Below are 22,651 nucleotides of genomic sequence, written 5' to 3' on the forward strand. Positions count from 1 at the left end.
GCCCTAACGAGAGTTTTCGTTATCAAGTTGTATACGGAAAAAAAGTCGGCGAATTGGTGTACGTGAAGACAATAACTAAATTTCAGTGCATGTATTAATATTTTCAACATATAGATGATTTTTCCCCCAAGAATGTTCACATACACTTGCTGTATGGTAAAATTTTGCCATTCAAGCAACATTTTTGTTCAATTTGAAGTTGTATATGACTATGACTTTAAATATTATTCGAGGTATCAAAGAATGATTCCGTATTTGTTTCCCGGTTGCTTTTGAAATCATTGGCAATGAATCGAAATGTTTGTATCTTTTAATGACCATATTTCGGTTGTTATCCTTTATTTGTTTTTCTTCATACACAATATTCAATATCCGGGGTCTAAATATTGACTCTAAATAAAACTTAGAACTCAATTGAATTGAATTAACAAGCCACATTTTCAGGCCTTGTTCAAAAGACAAGTCATTATCTGTTCAATTGTTTCCTGCCAAAAATACAGTGATCGTCCTTGGTCCAAGTTCAAGGTCACACAAAGATTAAAGTTGCAAAGGGGTACACCACCTCATGATACTATATCCACATGCCAAAGATGTAATGTCTTAGACTAGTAACAAAGACGACGAAGTAATTGTGTTTCTTGCAAAAAAACATTTAGTTGACCTTGAGGTAAAATTTTAAGGTCATATGAAGGTCATCATGATACAAGACGCATAACATCATGATGATACATCAACATGCCAAAAAGCTGAGGCCTAGATCAAAGAAAAAAGTTATGAACATTATTAACTTTCAAAATTGCCTTTGCCCTTATTTATTGAGCCAATTGCAGGGTGGAGGCCACATTTTAAACTTTAATAGAAAAAAATCTGGTTGGTATTTTTTTTTTAATTTTGAAATAACAACAGACTGATATATAAGCATGATAAGTAGGAATGGCAAGTTTTTGGAATAAATTAAACGACACATTTTTTTTTTCAGAAAAAAATGATTTTAAATACCCACCAATCATATTCAATTTTGGGGGCTGACTCTAATACCCCCTTTTTTAGTTCAGACACAAATCAAAATCTAGAATGAAAGAAAAACCTACAAGTAAAGTTTATCGGTGAACTAAAATTTGCCTCAGTTATCAACATAAACTATATATGCTATTGTCAATTTAGGATTAAATAGATAAAAATAACATATCTACCCAAATTTGGCCGATATTAGCATATAAAAGATGCCATTTCGAGTTGCCAAATTTGTTAAACCTATTGTTCAAATCTTTTGAATTTTTCAAAAGATGATTGATTAGCTAGGCCTTATTTATCAAGAAAAATTAAACGACAAATATTTGTTGGGGTATAGTGTTGGGTACCCCCGTAATGTTATCATCGGTATTCATTAATATAAATCAACGTGCAGACATCTTTTACAATTAGGTATTTCACATCTCATCTGTTATGGTAATATATATTCTATAGAAAGACACTAATGTCGTCATTCACCTCAAATGTCAACCAAACCTTTAAACAGACTTATTCAGAAGTCACATAGAAACGAGACTGTTGTCAAGTCATTAAAGATTGCATTTTTTAGAATAAATAATGATTCCCATTTATATCTTTGTGTCCTAAAAAAACACATATAATCTAAAACCAGTTATTGGCATGATTCGGGTTATATTTGTCTAGTATATTTTATGAGGTCAGAAGCTGATATGATAGTTACTGCAAGTAGTTCTTTGTCAATTTATGTTCATCGTTGTCTTTTTGTTCTTAGTTTCCACTGTTTCCTTAAGCTTATTTGATATCGGGCTTGGACTTTTTTCAACTGAGTATTACTTTGCGCATTGCTGTTTGTGGTTTTTTATTCCACATTAACTAGAGGTATAGGGGATGGATTGAGATTTCACAAAATATGTTTGACTCCGCCATATTTTTGGCGCCTGTCTTAGTCAAAAATATCTGGCCTTTGTTACTCTTGTCTTGTTTTTTTCTAATTTTGGTTCATTTATATTTTTTGGAGTTACGTGTGACGTCCATTTTCTCAGAACAAGTTTACATTTTTTCAAGGGACAAGCTAAAAGAAAGAAATGAGTTAACTTGTTCAATAATTTGGAACTGCAAATAACGCCTTGTTTCTTACTATGACGGCATATGCGTCCATTCCAAAACCAATCATCTCCTTCATTGCATACACATTTATCATCCACACACTGTAAAGTATCCTTGCATTCTTTTGTCTCTGTACAATTTAATTTTGCTTCTTTTCCTTCAAAATATGGTACCAAAAAATCAAATAACAGTCTTCAATAAACACTGTCGAATACTGAGTGTATGATGGATATAATAAAATGGAAAGATGATAAGTTGAATTATACATGTCTAAGTTGATTACAAGATGTAGAGAAAACAAAACAAAAAGTAGGTTTGGTAGAACTGAAAATGAGACAACTTTCCATCAGAGACCAAATAAACTTAAATCCATTATAATTCATTTCAAATTAATTATTTTCTTATATTAAATTCGAATAAAATTTGAAATTGTTCAATAAATATTTGTTAACAACTATGAATTCCTACCATTTGCTAAAAAACTATCTACAGATGAATCACAGAGAATGTTAAGTCTGTTATTAGGGAACATCAACAAACATGGCGGTAAGGATATATATTCCTAAAGAAAACATTAAACAAAAGAAACAAAAATAAGAGGATTTCTATCAAATTTCTTACTCGCACTACATTTGTTTCCCATCCAATAATCTATCCTATCGCATTTACAGGCTCCATGAATACAAAACAATGTTTCTATACACTCATCTGACATCGTACAAGTTGAGTTATGCGTCTTTCCTGGCAACGAAATGAATAAATGTTCTATATATAGATACTAGTAAACAAAATCCCATCACATAATTCAATTTCTTCAAAATATGTAGATGCAAATACTTAAGAAAAATAGGACGAGATATATTGATATATGACGGGATTTGTGTTCTCTGATTGACTTCACTCACTAACCAAGCTGTATTGTTCAGTAAATCTATATTATGTATAATGCAGTTTTCTTATTTAAATGTTATCGAAATAATTGAACCGATGCACTATATACTATATAGACTAATTGAGTTCTGTGTAAGGGTTATTTATGATAATCACAAATATATAATACATATGTTATCCAAATTTAATATGGGTAATATGGACTACGACATATTCACGACAATTTATGAAAACACTGTTATTCCTGTACTTGATTATGCATCCGGGGTATGGGGAGCAAAGCAATATGACAATTTCGAACGCTCATATTATAGAGCTATGAGAACTTTTCTTGGTGTCGGCAAAACAACACCAATTCCAGCGATATTAGCAGACATGGGATGGCATCCTGTTTTTATTCACAACCAGTGTAACGTTGTCCGCTTATGGCGTCGTCTTATGAACATGCCTGGTCACAGAATTGGCCAAAAAGTGTTTTTTTGGGATCGTGAAATGTCCAGACGTTACCGAAACACGTGGTTTAACAGCTTGTAGACAGATGCAATCTTTCAAACATAACTGACAACGACACGCTATCTCAACAAGATTCATACTAGACTCTTTTAAAAGTAAACTTGTAGCAGACTTCAAAGACAAGCTGTTTAACGAAATAAACAATATGCCAAAGTTGAGGACCTATAAACATTTAAAAACCGAATTTTATCTCCAGCCGTACGTACAAAAGCATTTAACAAGGACACAAAGATATGCAATCGCCAGATTTCGCTGTGGTACTTTCCCACTAGAGGTCAAACGAGGACGATATAGGGACATTCCCATCGAACAACGATTATGTAAACTGTGCAATTCTGGATCTATTGAAGATGAGCAACACTTCATCTTATACTGTGATCGTTACTCAGTTTTGAGAAATAAACTATTTACTGCAATATCACCAGATCCTACTTATCCTCTATGCATAAATGAACTTCCTCCAAATGTTGCCTTAAATGAACTGTTATCTAACAACATCAAATGTATAGCGAACTTTATCTTGGACTGTGATCGTATCAAAAGAGAAATTATCGAACTATTTTACTTCAACTGTTGAATTTTCTGATAATTTAGACATTCTTCCAAAACTATGTATTATCTATTTTTCAAAATTTGAGCTTTTTAAAATTTGTCGGTGCATCGTAAGCCTATCTGGCTGACTGTAATGTAACATTGTATTAATATGTATTTATTGTATATATACAGGTTGCACTATAATAAATCATTCATTCATATAATTTCAACAAATAATATTTGAACCAATGATATTATATTCAGTGCGAGATTTTTACAACCTTATTACTTTCGAGATACTTACCGGAGGTAACAGAATCCATACATTGATAAACATGCACTTATTAACAGCTGGGTCCAGTACGTGACAAATATTTAAGTTAATAAAGCTATGATCATGTTTTTTTCAATGGGTTCGAATTTGTTTACCTAACTGTATCTTAAAAGTGGTTAAATGATTTGTTGTATTAAATTTGTTCTTTGAGAATAAGTTATTACTGTTTACCTTCCAGTGCAATATGTTTCATCATAATTTTCCTTACTCACTTGTGCTATGTGATGGTATAAGCCCTAACGAGAGTTTTCGTTATCAAGTTGTATACGGAAAAAAAGTCGGCGAATTGGTGTACGTGAAGACAATAACTAAATTTCAGTGCATGTATTAATATTTTCAACATATAGATGATTTTTCCCCCAAGAATGTTCACATACACTTGCTGTATGGTAAAATTTTGCCATTCAAGCAACATTTTTGTTCAATTTGAAGTTGTATATGACTATGACTTTAAATATTATTCGAGGTATCAAAGAATGATTCCGTATTTGTTTCCCGGTTGCTTTTGAAATCATTGGCAATGAATCGAAATGTTTGTATCTTTTAATGACCATATTTCGGTTGTTATCCTTTATTTGTTTTTCTTCATATACAATATTCAATATCCGGGGTCTTTTTTTGGTGTTTTTCCTTCAAAAGTGCAGACAGATTAACGAATCGATGAATAAGCAAACGTTCAACTAAGTAAACTCTTCCTTTTACGATAGTAGCATTTTCTTCTAATTTACACCATTTTTCTTAACAACTTTTTATATTATAATTTGTTTGTTTAAAAATGTGTTCTTAAACAGTTTGAAGAAGTTTTTAATGTTTTGTTCGACGTTGTTTTGTTTTCTCATTTCTAACAGTCATCGTAACTGGACATATATTTTAACATTAACATACCGAATGCAAAAAAGAATACATGTCATCATTGTAAAGTTATCAACAAACAATTAATTGCGTCTAATTTAAATCATCCTACAGATATCAATATCGGTAAAAAGCAATCATCATTTGATATGAATATATCAACAGATTACAGAAAACCTTACTTGAATTGCAAAGTGATCCATCCCAGTATTGATTTGCAGGACATTTACATGAATTATTCAAGCAATGAAATGGTTTTCTGCATTCATTTGAGGTTGCACAGGCATGGTTGTTTCCTTTAACTGTAAAATATTTAAGTTTAGGAATTATTCATATGGAGATTCAGGAATGAAAAGCTTCTTAACTTTCAATTTTGATATTTGGTTTATAATTAAAAAAAATATTTAAAAAATATCTGTAATGCCGTACTTTACCCTCAGTCATTATAATAACTATGTGTATGTGGTTTAAAATGCACTAACACATAATTAAAAGGTATATAACTCCATAATGCGAGGTGCATTCTTGTATAGGTTATCGGGTTTCCTTCGCATTGATATCGTACAAAATCAGCCGCGAGCCACAATGTGAACTTTGTTGGCGAGTGAGAGCCGTAAAAAGGTTTACATTGTGTCGAGCGGTCGATATTTTACGGTATCTATACACAGAAAACATGGTTATCTGTTTATCGTTATATAAGCAGTCTTTTTCACCTTCCATAAGAAAGTTTCGCGATTAACGAAAGCTAACTTGACAACATCTTCTCTAACATTTAAATATAAATATCAAGTCAATTAGTGATATCATATCTGGCAGTATGGAAATACAATTATTGACTTCATGGTGTATATATACACAAAAGTGTTTGTGAAATATTTGGTTTAATATGTTGCCTTTACCAATGTTTACTTTTAGGGTGCATCACATTTTTTTTTTTTTTACACGATTGTTATGTGTAAGGCTACTCAACAACATCATTAGTTGATACAATGTTGCCCTTGGTTTCCAAAATATATGCCATCTGTTCAATCAGCTGTGGGTTTCTTAGGAATTTAAAAGCATCTACTCCAAAATTCTCAGTAACAACCATAAAAAGATTGCAATGAAATTAAAACTTTGGATTTGATTCCTGTTTACGCTTCGTCAGCCCTTGCGTGTCCATGTTTGTTCAAAACATTTTACTTCTTGTAAGGAATATATTTATGCCAACAAAATAATCAGAGATTTTGTAATCAAAATGCTAGATGTTTATTGATCTTAAAAAGAATATGTTTGGCAGCCTAATAATAATTAAAATGATACAGTCGGTGTTCCAATTGGTCCAAATGGGCGATTTGAGTTAAACTCTTATAAAGCATCCCAAATTATGTCAGCTCGCTATCAAATATAATGAACGGTTCTGTCTCTAGTAAATAGCCCAAATTTCAATGGTTAATGTATCTGAAATATCCCATTGAGTATATACTACTGAAAATACATTGTGCCTCACATCTTGACATTTTCCATTATATTGACACAGATAGACGTTTTTAGATTATATTATGTAACTAACGTGATCTATACTGCGTTCCCTTTGCCAAGTTCTCAGTAACACACTATCTACCTCATAAGACAGAATTACGCTCATGCATTTTCATATTATGTAAACTTCGTTGGAAGGATCTTTTACTTAAACCAAACCTGCTCCAACACAGTTAAGAGAAAAGAACCGATTGCAACCAACACAACCTAGGTTGATAAATACGATGTTTAGGCTCACCAGTAAAATGTTGTAGCAGACTCATTTCTCGTAATGCCAGGATTGTCGTTTGATTTGTTAATGTTTCGATTGCTTCATAAAGCCCCGGTCACAACAGATCGTACGATTTTTTTGTCGTGGAAGATCTATAAAATAGTTATCGTGGCACTGTCGTGCAAAATATCAAACAAAATATTTCGAGTGGTCACATCAGCTACGACATATCCACGATGGTTCCACGATGGGTACACGACAGAAAAAAAATAATTGTAAATGTACGGTCGTTGGTTTGTCGAAAGTCAGTCGTGCGACAGTCGAGCGGTCGTACGACAATTGTGAGTTGTTTGGGCCTTTTTCAGGTTTTCATGTCAACAGATGCTCGAGTTACTGTCGTGTCACTGTTGTGCCGTTGTCGTACGACTGTCGCAACAGTCGTGGGTCACTCGCGCGTTTGAATCCCAACTACGAGTATATAAAGAAGGCTTGATTTATTGCGTGCAATGATGCTCAAATATCGTGCGTCTGTCGTGCAACTGTCGTATGACGATCATAGATGACCCGCGATTTGACAAAATTTCATGTTGTGGCACTGTATAGATGTGTTGTGGGTTCCTTGTGACCAGGGCTTTGCCCATAGTCTGCATTTTTAACTGATTTTGGATGAAATGCATGCATAAAACATGTAAAAAGAAACTTTATTCTGTCGACGCGACCTGTCTTAATGATGTAAGATTTTACATGATTCTCTCATATGTTTCTGTTATTGTATACTTTGTTTTGTATATTCCAAATGGATAAAAAAAAATGAATATTCCTCGGTAACTTTACTGAAAACTGTCTATTGATATGTATATTATGCTTTGAATGTGTTAAATTTTGTCCCAGATTCTACAAAAATAACTTTTAAGATTCCAAGGAAAATATATGAAGCCTGGAATAAAAGTGAAAATATCAATTAAAAACATATCCATAAACATACGTACGTAAGGTACAAGTATTTGTTGACCAGTAATAATCATTAGTCGGGCACGTGCATTTTCCAGAGAGGCAAATCAAATTACTAGTGCATCCACTTGTTGATGTGCATGAGCCGTTAATAGATGTTTCTATAAAATAAAAGGAGATTGCAATTATTATAAAGTATCAGACTAAGAAACCTTTATACAAATTTAAAATACAGACTCATTGATCAATCTCACAATACAACAAAATAAAAATAAACAAACGGTTATGAGAGAAGATTGTATTTTGTCAATACGTTCTATTTAAGACGTTTCGTTATGTCTCTATGAAAAAAGAATTAGTATTATGTTTTAAACAAAATTTATTCTGACATCAATAATTATTTTGACTATGCCTAGGCCTGTAGGTTTGAACATTTTCACAACAATATTAATTGCCAATATTTTTAACATGAATGTTTAACGAGAACATTTGGACAATCTTAAGTACTTTGCATTCAGTGTACTTGTTTAAGGTAAACCTAGAAAACGTTTAAGACGCAAAAAGGTGATCATTTCTTTTTTCAAAAAGTGTTATTTTTATTTCTTACATGTTCAAAGATCAACTTAATTTAAACACTTTTCATCATGAAAAATGTAACTTAGAATTGTGGTTTGACATTCCACACAGCACTAACTCTATTTATCTATTACTGTTTATGTACAAAACTTATAATTTTAACGAAAATACACGACATTTTCGATCTGGGTTATCAAGATATATGATATAACCTTATCATTGTCTTGATAATTACATATATCTTAATGAAATATACTTTTTTATGCAAAACAGATAGGCTTTCACTATTTTGCACTTTATTTCCGAGATGTTTGACGGCTAACATGCATTCATATGTGTAGCTTCATTTCGTCGATTGTTTGACATCTGTATGTTTGCGTCTGATTTCAGTTCTAATTTATGCAATGTATTTTTGTTTGAAAGAAACAACATTGTTGTACTTTGCTTTGGCAGAAGTAATCAATGTATCAATTCAAAAGTAAATGCAATAAATTATTACATGTAAAGCCTATAAAAAATATGTCAGCTATTTCTGGTGACCTGTGAAATTCGTAAAAGAACTGATAAGAGGACAAATTAAGGATCAACATTATATAAACAATGATAAAGTTTGTTCAATCTGGTTTCGTGTTACAATTGTCAACAAAGTTGTCATTCAACGACAACATTGCCTTCACTGTGAACAATGACCAGCTTCAATGTAAGTTTGATACATATTAAGCAAACGGATAGAGTTCATGAATATAAAAAAAAAGATGTGGTATGATTGCTGAGTAAACATCTCTCCACAAAAGAGCAAGTGACACAGACATTAACAGCTATAGGTCATCATACGGCCGTCAACATATTGAGCAGAGCCCACACAACAAAGTCACGTAAAATAGTTTCCAAAATCACAAATTTAAGGCTGGTTTCAGACTCGCTTTACTTACGATTATGGTGACTACATAAGAGGTCGCGATTGCAGTTAGAGCTTCCCCCACAGCAAGATTCACACAGCAGATGTCTCTCACTGTCTGATCTTCTACCAAATATGTTAGAAAAAAATCCATTCATGCAAATCTGAAAAAAAATATATCTATAAATAATATAAATTTGTATGTTTATTCTCTTTGAAATATCCAAATCCGTAAGATTACGGGATTTTTTTATATGTTAGCACTGCTATCAGCTCGAGAAAAGAGTAGTTGTATGTTAGTTTTATCTGATGTGCATTATTTTTTACTGGAAAATGCCAGGCCAGAAAGTGTTAAAATATGTGAAGTATAAAATTTATTTAGAAGGCATATAAGTTTTTGTTTCCTTAAGTGGTTGATTAATCAAGACAACAATAGTATACCGCTTTTTCAATAGTCATAATTCGATTAAGCAAAAACAAATCCGGGTAGAGAAAAAACCCGAGGGAAACACAACAACTATAAGATGAAAACAACGTATCAACAGAAACACTAAACTACAACAAAAGCAAACACCAACATACATAGAAACGATAACAACTGCCATATTGGAGACTTGGTACATGACATTCTAGGATAAATGATGTGTTGAATCTGGTTTCATGGGTAACCAAACTAACCGTTTATATAGCAATACAAAAATACCAATGTTGAAACTTATTGAACGTATGACAGCTGCGGATTAATTAATTAATGTTAAAACCCTTTCAAGGCGAACAATGCGTTGAGGCATCCCCGTAGCCAGGCCGAACGATGTGTTGAGGCATCCCCGTAGCCAGGCCGAACAATGCTTTCAGGCATTGAAAATCACATGATAATAATATTTTTTGTCTTTTAAATCATTCCCCCCCCCCCCCCGTAAAGCTACATTTAACCATTAAATATATAGATTTTCAGGAAGTTTGTATATCACTGTTAAAGAATACCTATTCTGACTGAATTTGATACCTTATATATACTTCAATACAATAAAAGATCGGTAGTGTCAACAAACAAAATAAGCCGCCGCCATTTTGTACAAAACATGTGATGCGAACATGTGACGTTTTTGGTCGAGAAAAGGTTATTTGGCAGGAAAGTTAAATTTAATTTCATGAATATTTTGATTAATATTATAATAAAAATTACGAAAAACGATTTTTATAATTGCACGGAGAATAAAATCAAGTAATAATCCGACACCCGTCGACGCGGTAATTGGATTTTCCCCACAAGTGCAAAAGGTCGCACTCCTTTTATTGAAGTTCTAAATAAAACAATGCAATCACTTTCCTCTCTCACTTGCCGATGTCAAGGACGCAAAATTATAGTAAATATTAGTAAAATGTCGTTTCATGGTCTGTATCGTGTCTGTAACATTCTGAGACACAAAAATGTCCGATAGTTCAGAGGACGAGTTTGAGGGATTTTCGGTGGGAGAAGTAGAACTTCCTGGTCAACGGTATGAAATGCACTGACCTCAAAATGACATAGGTGATGATTTCATGATCACTCCTGAAGTGATGTTGAAAGAGAAAGGGTCAGCGAACTTTCAGACGAAAATAATGACAGCTGGCAGATGTAAATAATGCGCTTGATGCCCAACAACAATGACTGATGGCACCAAGAATTTTATATATTGAAATTTGAAAGAGGTCTTCCTCGTTTATCCCAACCAAGAAGTATTATACTGGTCCACAAAACATATGAGGCCCAAAGAAGGATATTTTTTCTAAATGTTTCTATCTGACAACCAAATGATTGATAGTTATAATAAGATAAAATAAGACATTTTTATTCTTATCAAAGGGCCCATGAAGAGCAAAGTAAAAAAAATTGCAATGATTTGATAATTGACATAAAACCGGTAATGTTTTTATAAATCATATATAAATGTGAATATAATCATCTGAATTCTAAGATGTTAAACCGCAGCCAGATTAGAGCCACACACACATATTAAAGTAAAAAAGCCATAACAATTATATTTTTATATTAACAGGCAATTATTCTCATATTCAATATATATGTACATTGACGGAAAAAATAAAATATATTTGTATGCGCTTTATTAGAAACAGGACAACAATTTTATATTTTCTGACAATGTACATATATTGTTTTTATCCTGAAATTTAATCCCAACACTTGAAGGTTTTATCATGTTTATAGTTATTAAAAATATAAGTCATGGTCTCTAATTTTTCAAAGAAATGGACGAATTATGCAGATAATAAGGTATCTACACTTCACTGATACGAACCAGCGAGGTGAGCAAACATGGGAGGCTAATTATGATGTATCTTACAAACTCAGATAAATTAAAGACCCCCTTAACAGACAAAAATGAGAGACCAACATGTCCCCAAACGATAGGTGACGATTCATGATACCTTACAAAGGGAGGGATGCATTCAAGCAATTCATGCCTCCTAAAACAAAGAAATGGGCCATCAAACTTTAGGTATTGGCAGCGTCTGACACTGTGTATGTAATATTGTGAAATCTACCACGTCAAGACAGATCAAACACATGTAGGTTAACTCTGCTTTCCAGCAGACTTTGGGAAACAAGATAAGGTGTCACATATGCTGGGCTAGGGAAGCTATTAAAGGTACACAGGAAAAAAGGTTTCAAATATGGTTGTGTTGAATGTACTTTGTTACAATTTTTAAGTTGAGAGGATATTATATATTACATAATTTGTTGAAAAGGTTTTCACAGATAAGTTGTTGAAATGATATTCATAATTTATATTTGTTGTTACAGTTGACATTTTCATTTATTAATTTTTATCATTTTTTTTTAATAAGGAACATTAAACTATCTTCATCATTGAACAATACAAAACCAAAGACAGTGGAAATTCTAGCATCCCATGGACACTTATGAAGATAATTTTTTAAATAAATCATAGACTTTTTCAAAGTAATTTAGTTCATGATTGTCTTTCAAGATTTAATTATGTCTCACTTAATTTATCAAGACATTATTAAAGTGTTAAACGTACATGGATTAGTGTGTCAGGTCATCTTACATCTATAATACTAAAATTACGAGATCCAATTTGTCAGCCGTCATCACGTAAAAACGACGAATCAAAGAATTCAACATTATATATAACTAAAATAGTACAAAGGTGTAGATTAAAAATTACACCACTCCAGGTCCTTTTGTTTTCCACGTAATTAATATTGCCAATAATTAAGAAGTTCCGGGTCGAGTCCGATACCGATACCATGCAATAGTATATTCACCTGATTACGAGGTCCAATTTGTTAGCCGTCATCACGTAAAAACGACGAATCAAAGAATTCAACATTATATATAACTAAAATAGTACAAAGGTGTAGATTAAAAATTACACCACTCCAGGCCCTTTTGTTTTCCACGTAATTAATATTGCCAATAATTAAGAAGTTCCAGGTCGAGTCCGATACCGATACCATGCAATAGTATATTCACCTGTTACCTATTACCTGATCTGTACGTTTCGCATCTGACAGGCGCACCAACAAACGGTGTATTCAGGATTAATATGCTATATACACGGGTCATAATCACAGGGTTGACACTACTAAATTGTCAAATTGTTACCTATTGTAGTATTTTAATCAGTAAGACTTTCTAAGATAACAATACGAATATTAAAAATCTGGACTAAAAACAAGGCGTATAGGTACATTTTTCAATTTGTAAGCTGGCATGACGTAAAACAGCGAATCAAAGAATTCAACTTTATTTATAACTAATATAGGACAATGCTGTTGATTAAAAAATACTCCATTCCAGGACCTTTTGTTTTCCAAATAATTAATATTACCAATAATTGATAAGTTCCAGTTCGACGGGTTCAAACAGAAAGATTTGAAAGCAGAGAAAACTGAGTATCTTATAATCGGCATGACTTTATCAGATGACAATACTAATACTAAAATAAGGCTTGCGCATAGTTATATACTTTAATTCAGTCACGGACCCGCGATATCACGGGTGTGTTCTAGTTTAATTAATATTTCCATGCAGTCAGTGGTTTGATACAAAAAAAAAAAACAGAAAAAAATATATTTGCACATTAAAAAAAAGAACATATTAATCTCAAAAGTATTGATTTTACTAGAAAAAAATATCATTAGATATCTCCATTAAAATATTAAAAAATCCACAAAAGATCCCAATAGTCAATTTATATCTATATCAATGCAATAATACAAAGAAAACATTGGACTAAGAAAGACAACTCCAACTTATCCAGGGACACAACTTCCTATCTGGTGACTATATTGTACTGATAAAAAAATGGCTGCCGCTGAATTTGACATACCATTTTCATTCGTGTTTATTCATACTAATAAGCTAGAATTTTGACTCTGGAGTTATTTTTTCCATAAAACTTTGATAAAGGAACACTCGAAATTGATAATTACCATTTGTATTGTTAATTTAGAAGATGGGAGGCAAAAAAATAAGCTGGTCACAAAAAAAAATAGATTTCGCAAATCAAACGTCATTTTCTTTCCACAAAAGGTTGAAAAATATCAAAAGTAGGTATTGTCATGTAATTTTATTTAAATTGCAACACTCCTTTCATACTTAAGTGTAATAATATCGAGTTTGAAACCAATTTGATGAGAAACAACAAAGATACAAACGTTTTTTCTAAAACGTAATTTTTTCCCCATTTACACGTCAAATTAATTCAGGCCAGGCAAACTGCGCCTGGAAATTTGATCAGGTCACACAACGTCGCGGAAAAAACAATTCAGTAAGGAAAGTGTTTTTACTGTTCATTCTACAGTTTTAATTGATTTTTTTCTCTCTAAAAATAGCCGTTTGAAACGGATACTTATTTCATGTATATATATAGTTAATAATGCTAGAGAAACCCGGTAAATACACATTCACTGGAATTTATATTTTGTGTATTAAATTGTGTTCTTACTGCAATTTTATCAGCGTTTAAGGGAAAGTCATACAGTATTTCATATGCTCTTATTGGTGCTCGCTCCTCTAATTTAAGATGACAAGCTTTTCAAAAGATTGTTCAAAGTTGAAAAATCTAGAAAATCTAAAAGTAGAAGAAATGACAGGTCTGCCTCCTTGTTTTGTTGGTTTTTTTTAGATATAATCAACTGAATGAATCTAGATTTTTCTTGAATTTAACATTGGCACCTTTGCCTTTTCAAAAACATACGAGAAAGTGTATTTATAAAATTTTCAAAGTTTTGATTTTAAACTATATGTTTATCTTACAGAATTGTCTAAAGAAAAGTACGTGTCAGCTGGCAAAATTTATAATTGCACTTCATGAAGAAAATAACACGATTCTGAATATCTCACCAAAAGCCAAAAATAAGAGAAGCTTTGGCTTGTTACTCTCGACAATTGACTATTTTTAGGATTTTCATATTGGTAATTCTTCGATTTGTTGTTTAGAATTTGCTGGTTGATCTATATCATATAGATGTCTTGTCTTCAACGAACTGGTTTTAGTAGTATTGTTTACAAAAATATATCATCTATATTGTAAATACCCCGTCAAAAAACTTACGGTTGAACTTTTACACCCGAGGTCGTAGTATTGTTGATTCAGAGCTGTCCGATATTTTTGTGTGAAACACACCTATTCAAGATAAATGAAATATAATTTTAAACAGAATAATGCAAACAACAGCAATCTATACGCGAAATCAAATGGCTGTGTCAAATATTAGGTACATATGCTTTATATCAGGCTTTTTAAAATTTACGAAACATTTAAATTCTGCACAAAATAAAATCAGTAACAATAAACAACATTTAAATATTATTTTTAAAATGTAATAATAATCTGTTCTGTCAAGCCATTTACATTTACAGTCTACGCAGTTTTGACTGATGGATTAAAATACCTCATTTTTGGTGCATGCGATGGTGTTGTTGCATTGGTCTGTACTCATGACCCCACTACAGGACAAACAACTCAGACTTGGAACTATGAAAAAAAATGATAATTAGATATTTTACATATCACTAACAATTGTCTAACATAATCCTTTAAATGGAGGAATACCTCATAACAACTGTCACAAGCTAAGGGAAAAGTGGATAAATTCACAAAAAAAACATACTTCTTAATTATAAGGTTGCTTTCCCTTTTTTTTTTTTGCATAACAAAGGAATGACAATGTAATATACAAATCATGATATATCGTCTGTTAATTGCATTCATTTCTGGCATTGTTGTCAAAATTTTAAAACATAAAGCCTTTACTAATATTAGTATGTCATCCAAACACTATCCAAGTTTTATGTTGATCGGTGTGTGTATACTTTTCCTCATGACAAGTGGTATTATTTTTCTTCATAATTTATTGTAGAAGTAGCTGAACGCAATTCATGAAAACTATAAATTTGAGACTCATGAACAAGGAAAGCAATGATCATATGAGTCTGCCAGACATTACTATGACGTTAGATTTTCGTCGCGCTTGTGTTATTTTGTTTTTACCGTAAAATCATTCAAAAAATTTGCTTGTAGATATGTAAAAAGTAAAATCACAAAAATACTGAACTCCGAGGAAAATTCAAAACTGAAAGTCCAAAATCATATGGCGAATTCAAAAGTTCAAACACATGAAACGCATGAAAAACAACTGGAATACTCCTGACTTGGTGCAGGCATTTTCTTATGTAAAAAAATGGTTGATTAAATTTGTTTTATAGCTAGTTAAACCTCTCATTTGTATTACAGTTGAATCACATTCATTATATTGACAACGATGAGCGACATTGTGCTATAATCCTAATCACTAAAAACCATACACACATGTAACAAAGAAGCACACAATTGCATTCAGACTAAGCATATAAGTTAAAATTAAAGAAAAGATGTAATTGATTGTATAATTTTCCGACCTTTGTAGTTGTCGTTGCATGTTAAGACGGAGTTACAAACGTTGTCCTGGCAACATTGATGACACACTACATGGCCATGATCGACCATGAGTTTTCCAAATATAACACCTGTACTATCTTTACGGCAAAGCTGTAATAAATTTAAATCAATATTTAATTTTAATATCCAAACATTTCTAGTGCATGGCCGACTCCCATACCTACACTGACTTAACAATTGAGGGACTGTATCAAAGTATCGAAATATACTGTATGAATAACCCCGTAAAGCGCGGTTGGACTCAGCAGAAGTATGAAAATAACTAAAATTGTTATTGAATTATTGATAGAAACACCAAGTGATCTCATTAGTTTTGGATTTATTTATCATACTTTTTCGTTTACACGTTCTTGTTTCCGTTAAAAAATGAAATATACTAAAAGAACAGAGTATCAATGTCCCCGCGTTGAATATATTTTATCTGCCCAGTGGCAATAACAACCACTGAAATAGTTTATAATGAGCATTTAAAAGTAGATGATCAGTTCTGGTTTTCCGAGACATTGCTGATATGCATCTATTTTATCAGTCTTAAAAAACATCTGACAAAAATTATAAACGTGAGAGCGTTTACAATACCAGTCAGACAGACGCTCGGACACAACAGGTCGCGCGGGGGACAACCAATTTGATAACAACGTGTGCTTCGTAAAATATGGGTTTTGTGTAAATAAAAAAACGTAATATTTAATACGAAGCTCGCTCAATTTTTGGAAGCTAAACAAAGCAAACAAAGTAATAAATCATTGGAAATTGGTATTTTTTAATTCAATTGAAAATTAGATAAATGTTATACATTATACAAATGGTATGAATGTTTCTGATCGTTGACCACCTTGGGATGACCCATTACGAAAACGGTGTCCTGTTATCATAAACATACACTTGACAATCAGTGTAGATATGTTTCCGAAAACGTCTACGGTTAGGGCATACAACATGACTAACGACATGATCAAATGTTTTTGTTGTTGTTTCTGTCTTTCAATCTTATATATGGAAGCAATCTGAAACAGCTACATGTAGCTATGAAGTATAATTTTTATTTGTTTAATATTTGTCAGTAAATTAAAAAGTTTATTCTGATCAGATCCAATTGTTTTTTTATATACAGGCACATCATTACAAATTGCGTGGTTCAGCAGAACACCTATTATGGACGACAAAAAATTGTGGCAAATAAACTTATCATATATAGATACCAGGATTGAATTTTTTTAATTTACGCCAGACGTGCGTTTAATCTACAATCGACTCATCAGTGACGCTCGAATTTAAAAAAGGTAAAAATGATAAATAAGGTAGGAGTTGCAAAGCATTGAGGACAATAAATTTCTAGCAGTTTTGTCAAATCCAGCTGAGCTAGAAATGCCTTAGTATTTAGAAAAAATCAATGTTTCGGTATCAGTTGCTTTATAAATTTGCATTCCATTTTTGTTCCAAAAATATCGGTTAGATTCTAAAATTTCAATCGTGTCCATGTACTTCTGATAGAAAAAATACATATTATGGTTGTTTAACAAAGAAAGTATTGAAGAATTTAACACAATGTAAATCATTACATGTAACAAATGAGATACAACTTAAAAAAAATAGTAAATTGTCACCTCTGGATAGGAACAGCCAACGTCATATTTAGTGATGTTATCTTTTGTCCTGTATTTTTGTGTAAAACAAATCTGAAAATAATACATGGCCGTATAGCTTAAACAGGAAAATTGCGTTAAATAAACAAAGAGTTATAATTCCTCTATTTTAACTTCAAATTGTATGTTTCTTGTGAATGTAATAATAAATTGTGTGATGGTTGTTTTATTAAAACGAAATTTATGATGCATGAAGCTTAAATAATGTCAAAACTTTACAGTAAATGTTCGTACATTGTATTAAGATATTTCATTTTCCGCAACAATCAAATTTACATGACTTTTTCTGACATTGAAGATATTTTATCATTTAATCGAAAATCAACGATTATCATAAAGAAGTCGTTTCTGTATTTCCACAGTTTACAAACATTATCTTACAATTCATATTGAAATCACAAGATTAAACAGAAGTTTCATATTGTTCTGTTACACCATTGTCACAGATTATGAATGGGTTGGGTGACCGGAAACATGTTTAACCCACCATTCTGTATTTGCCTACTCTAAGTCGACAACTTGTATATTAGTAGTTGTGGTTTGTTGCTGTATATCAGATATGTTTCTCGTTAATTGATTTGTTCAAATCCCTTTTTTCGGATGAATTATCCTACATTAATTTTGTAATTTTAAGGGCCTTTTATAGATTGTTGTGTGGTATGGAATTATCTCATTACTGAAGGTCGTCTGGTAACCTGTAGTTGTAACTTATATGTCCTTAAGTCTCGTTTCGAAAGTTCTCTCATATATGGAAATCCTACCACATTTTATTTTTACAAAATATTATAATTTACCTCGTTTTCTGCACATGATATAGCATTGTGGCATTTTTCTCCTTCTGATAAACCAGTACAGGAAAAGCAAATTATTTCACATTCTGGCAAAAGTAACATAAGGATAGTTCATTATCATTTCTACAATTCCAAGTAACATTATGGTGTTAAATACAAAAAGGCAAAATATATACGGATAAACAGCACAATCATTAAATTAAATTAAGATCATAAGGAGTTACCGAACTGACACATCCCTAGATCCTGATTGTAAATAAATTGCAATATGACAATGGTGAATTACGAAAGTCTTTTAGGGTCACAAAAAAAATAATGTTTATCTCGTAATTACGAGAAACCTATCGTGTTATTACGAGATAATGTGCATTATTACAAGAAAACTATCGCGTTGTTACTAGATACTCATTGTTTTATCTCTTAATTACAAGATAATCATCGCGTAACTACGAGATAAAAAGCTTCTTATCTCGTAATTACGCACAACTTTTTTCGTAATACCGAGATAAAAATCTGATCTCGCAATTGCGTGATAGTTTTCTTGTAATTACTCAATAATCATATCGTAATTACGCGATAATTATTGCGTAATTACGATATTATTTTCGCGTAATTACGAGATAGTTTTCTCGTTATTATGAAATAAATATTATTTTTTGTGTGACCTTAATATGCTCTCGTAGTGAATACATTGGTACCAGATCGAACTTTGACAACGAACAAGAAAAAATAAAATATAAATTATCGACAGGTACAAAGAGAACTATGAAAATATGAAATACAACAAGTTAGTTAAAAGTAAAACTTCATAGATTGTGTGCTTTTGTAATGTTTTTTTTTTATATTTTTACCATCATTATCAGAACACGAACATTCAATATCACACGAAATTCATGTATAAGTCATGTAAGTACTAGAAATCTGGAGGACCAAAATACTAGTAGATAGATGTTTACTTTCTAGATTTACCAATGTTAATTATAAGAAAGGTATATTACAAATAAAGTCAGGCCTGAACCAGGGACTAAGATACATTCGGGAACTAGTTTCTATTTGCTTTTTTAGTTAATTTGGGCTCTTGATTTTCGATCATCAGTGTGAAACAAAGAAAAATAACCGACTATGCAAAAGATATATCTGCTACAGATAAATCCTACTATTTTATTTTTTTATGAAAACGTTATCCACCAATAACGTGCTAAAAAGCGTACATTATACTGCATACGCCAATGGTGATCACTTGGTTTAACGTGTGTTACCTACGTATTCAAGTCATATAAATCGGAGGTTTTAATGCGTATGGTTTTTGAAGACAATTTTCTGTAATAAAAACATCAGTTAGTTTAGTCTTATGTGTATAAGTTGGTATTGGCTATCAACTCTGTAGCTGCAGTACCGATCTGTATTTAGTGTCTTCTGTTGTTGATAGTACAAGTACTCGGCCACATCTACACTGTGTTTTTGTTAGAGGTATTTTTATTTGTATCCGTCTGATTGGATAAGTCTTTTTCAACTGATTTTTTAAAGTTCGTTATTATGTTGTACTATTACACCACTGTATCAGTTTATAAAGAGTTGGGATCCCGCTAACATGATTAATCAGACCACCTTCTGTATGTATGTGCCTGTAAAAAGTCAGGAGCCAGTAATATAGTGGTTCACGTTTATTACTGTGTTACATAATTGGTTTGTTTTTCCTTTTTTTTTAACATTAATTATGCCGTTAGTTTTCTTGCTTGAATTGTTTTACATTTGTCATTTTGATGCCTTTCATTGCTGACAAGACGGAATAGGCTTTGTTCATTGTTGAAGGCCGTGCGGTGACCTATTATAGTTGTGTCGGTTGGTCTATTGTGAAGAATTGTCTCATTGACAATTATAACACATCTTCTGTTGATGCATAAATATAATTACTATAACCACATAGCGAAAACTTACCGTATTGTGCAAAGATACAAACGGCAATCGAGAATAGTACTGATACACCTGACAGAGAAAAAAGGGATGAAGGTGAGAAAAGGGAATTTCAGCAGAATGAGTACTTCGAGTTTTAGTAACTGTGAGCATTTTCTGTTGTTGTGATTAATGATTCTATTAAATTATAATTTTACTTTTTAGTCAGGGGTTGTCGGTATTTTGTGTTTAAATGGAGTTTTTATTCTCTGAACTTCTATGTACCTTTTGTCAAACTTCTGATCGAAATTCAAAATGGTAGGGTTGATATTTCAAAAAGAATTAACCTGCCATATTTGCACAATCCTGTTTCTGGTTAGCAGCATTGTCGTAAAATTCAACGTCACTGGATTTATTTATTTCTATTTTTTATTTATTTATTTTTTGGGGGGAGCATTTGATGGCAGATTTGTGATTGTTTAGCTTGTTGAATTTACTTACATCTACAGTATAGTTTCGACGTAAGTCGACGTTTATTCGTCTGTCACATTAAAAAAGGATTTTAGACTAAACAGTTGACCCGGAAGACTACCCCGGCATTTATGTAGGTTGACCAACTGGTTAAACATACTTTTGTGTGTCAAATGTTCAAAAGTATACATTTTGTTAGACAAATATATTTATTTGCCTTTACAACCATTATGATAATTCGACCACTGGTTTGACGTCATTTTTTATTTTGGGGTACGAACAACGAAAATATCCATAATTAATTAGTTTCTGGAACGGCAAAATAACTGTTGCTCCGCTAAGGGTTTTTGTTATGTAACTTTTCTAACGGATGCCAACACAACAGCGAAGTATGCCTATTCTGTACATGTATTTTTGTCAGAATGTTAAATGGTGATCTCCAGTAAATTGTCTTTTGGGTCAAAATTTTTAAAACTTTTTTTTTATCGACATAATCATTCAATATATACATGATATATGCTAGACAAAAAATTACATACCATACGTCATGTTATTTCTGGCGAAAATGACGAATTGTATAAGATATTACAACATTTACATGTTTTATCTTCTCAGAGATAAGGCACATCTTAACCTACATACTGTTCTTCCGTTAATGTTATCAGGTTTTAGTCGGAGAATTACTTATACACAAATCTTTAACTATAAAATAAAGCCTGGGATATAGAAGTTTTATTCAAATCCATGATTTCCATACAACGCAATTTAACAGACTGACAACATTTTTGATTTTTCAATGGGTAATATTTGTGTTATATTTGCCGCATCCAATCAATGTCGATTAGAAAATAATCTTATAATTTTCTAAGTAATTGTTAGCTTCCTAATTCAAAGAAAAATTATTTTGTCGTTTAATATCTACATTCATTCAATATTCAACAACTCGTGTTTCTTTTTTTCCAAATTATTCTTTTTACGGCAGTGTAAGGTTAAGAAAGTGTATTGAAATATTATCATAATGGTACTGATGATGAGAGATGTCTTTTAAACGTAAAGAGGCAAATTGTATGCATATCATGGACTAGAACATTGTGATGTGGTATTTGTCTGTAGGTACTAAACCGACAGGCTGAGTCGGGTTTTTATCATGCTTGTTCACTCAAACCGGACTCTTAATTCGAACTCCAAACTGACCAGTCACTCAAACCTGACTTCTTACTTTAAACCCGAACTGCGATAACTCAGACCGGACTCTTAGTTCTAACACCGAGCTGACCAGTTACTCAAACCGAACTCTTAATTCTAACTCCATGCTGACCGGTAACTCAAACCGGATTCTCAATTGTAACACACAGTAACTCAAAGTGGACTCGTTATTTTAACTCATAATCGACTAGTTTTTTTACCTTACTCCTGCGTGTTGAGCAGAGAAGAATTTAAACAAATTTTCACATCATACGTTTGAACCAGACGGGATTCGAACTCAGGTGCTTTT

The 22,651-nt window shown here is 32.1% G+C and overlaps 1 protein-coding gene across 1 annotated transcript; it reads right to left on the minus strand.

The window, feature by feature from the left end:
• Window positions 1–1,703: 1,703 nt before the first annotated feature.
• On the minus strand, window positions 1,704–21,762 carry LOC143042426 (uncharacterized). Its single transcript, XM_076214710.1, has 12 exons — window positions 21,696–21,762; window positions 20,731–20,778; window positions 18,796–18,878; window positions 17,963–18,034; window positions 16,316–16,445; window positions 15,310–15,392; window positions 14,970–15,041; window positions 9,416–9,545; window positions 7,946–8,068; window positions 5,407–5,526; window positions 2,722–2,841; window positions 1,704–2,257 (listed from the first exon to the last, which is right to left on the minus strand). The coding sequence occupies exons 1-12, from the start codon at window positions 21,703–21,705 to the stop codon at window positions 1,941–1,943; spliced, it is 1,308 nt and encodes a 435-aa protein (XP_076070825.1). The 5' UTR covers window positions 21,706–21,762; the 3' UTR covers window positions 1,704–1,940.
• Between the last annotated feature and the right edge of the window lie 889 nt (window positions 21,763–22,651).

Source organism: Mytilus galloprovincialis, chromosome 8 (assembly GCF_965363235.1).
Source record: "Mytilus galloprovincialis chromosome 8, xbMytGall1.hap1.1, whole genome shotgun sequence".
NCBI lineage: Eukaryota > Metazoa > Mollusca > Bivalvia > Mytilida > Mytilidae > Mytilus > Mytilus galloprovincialis.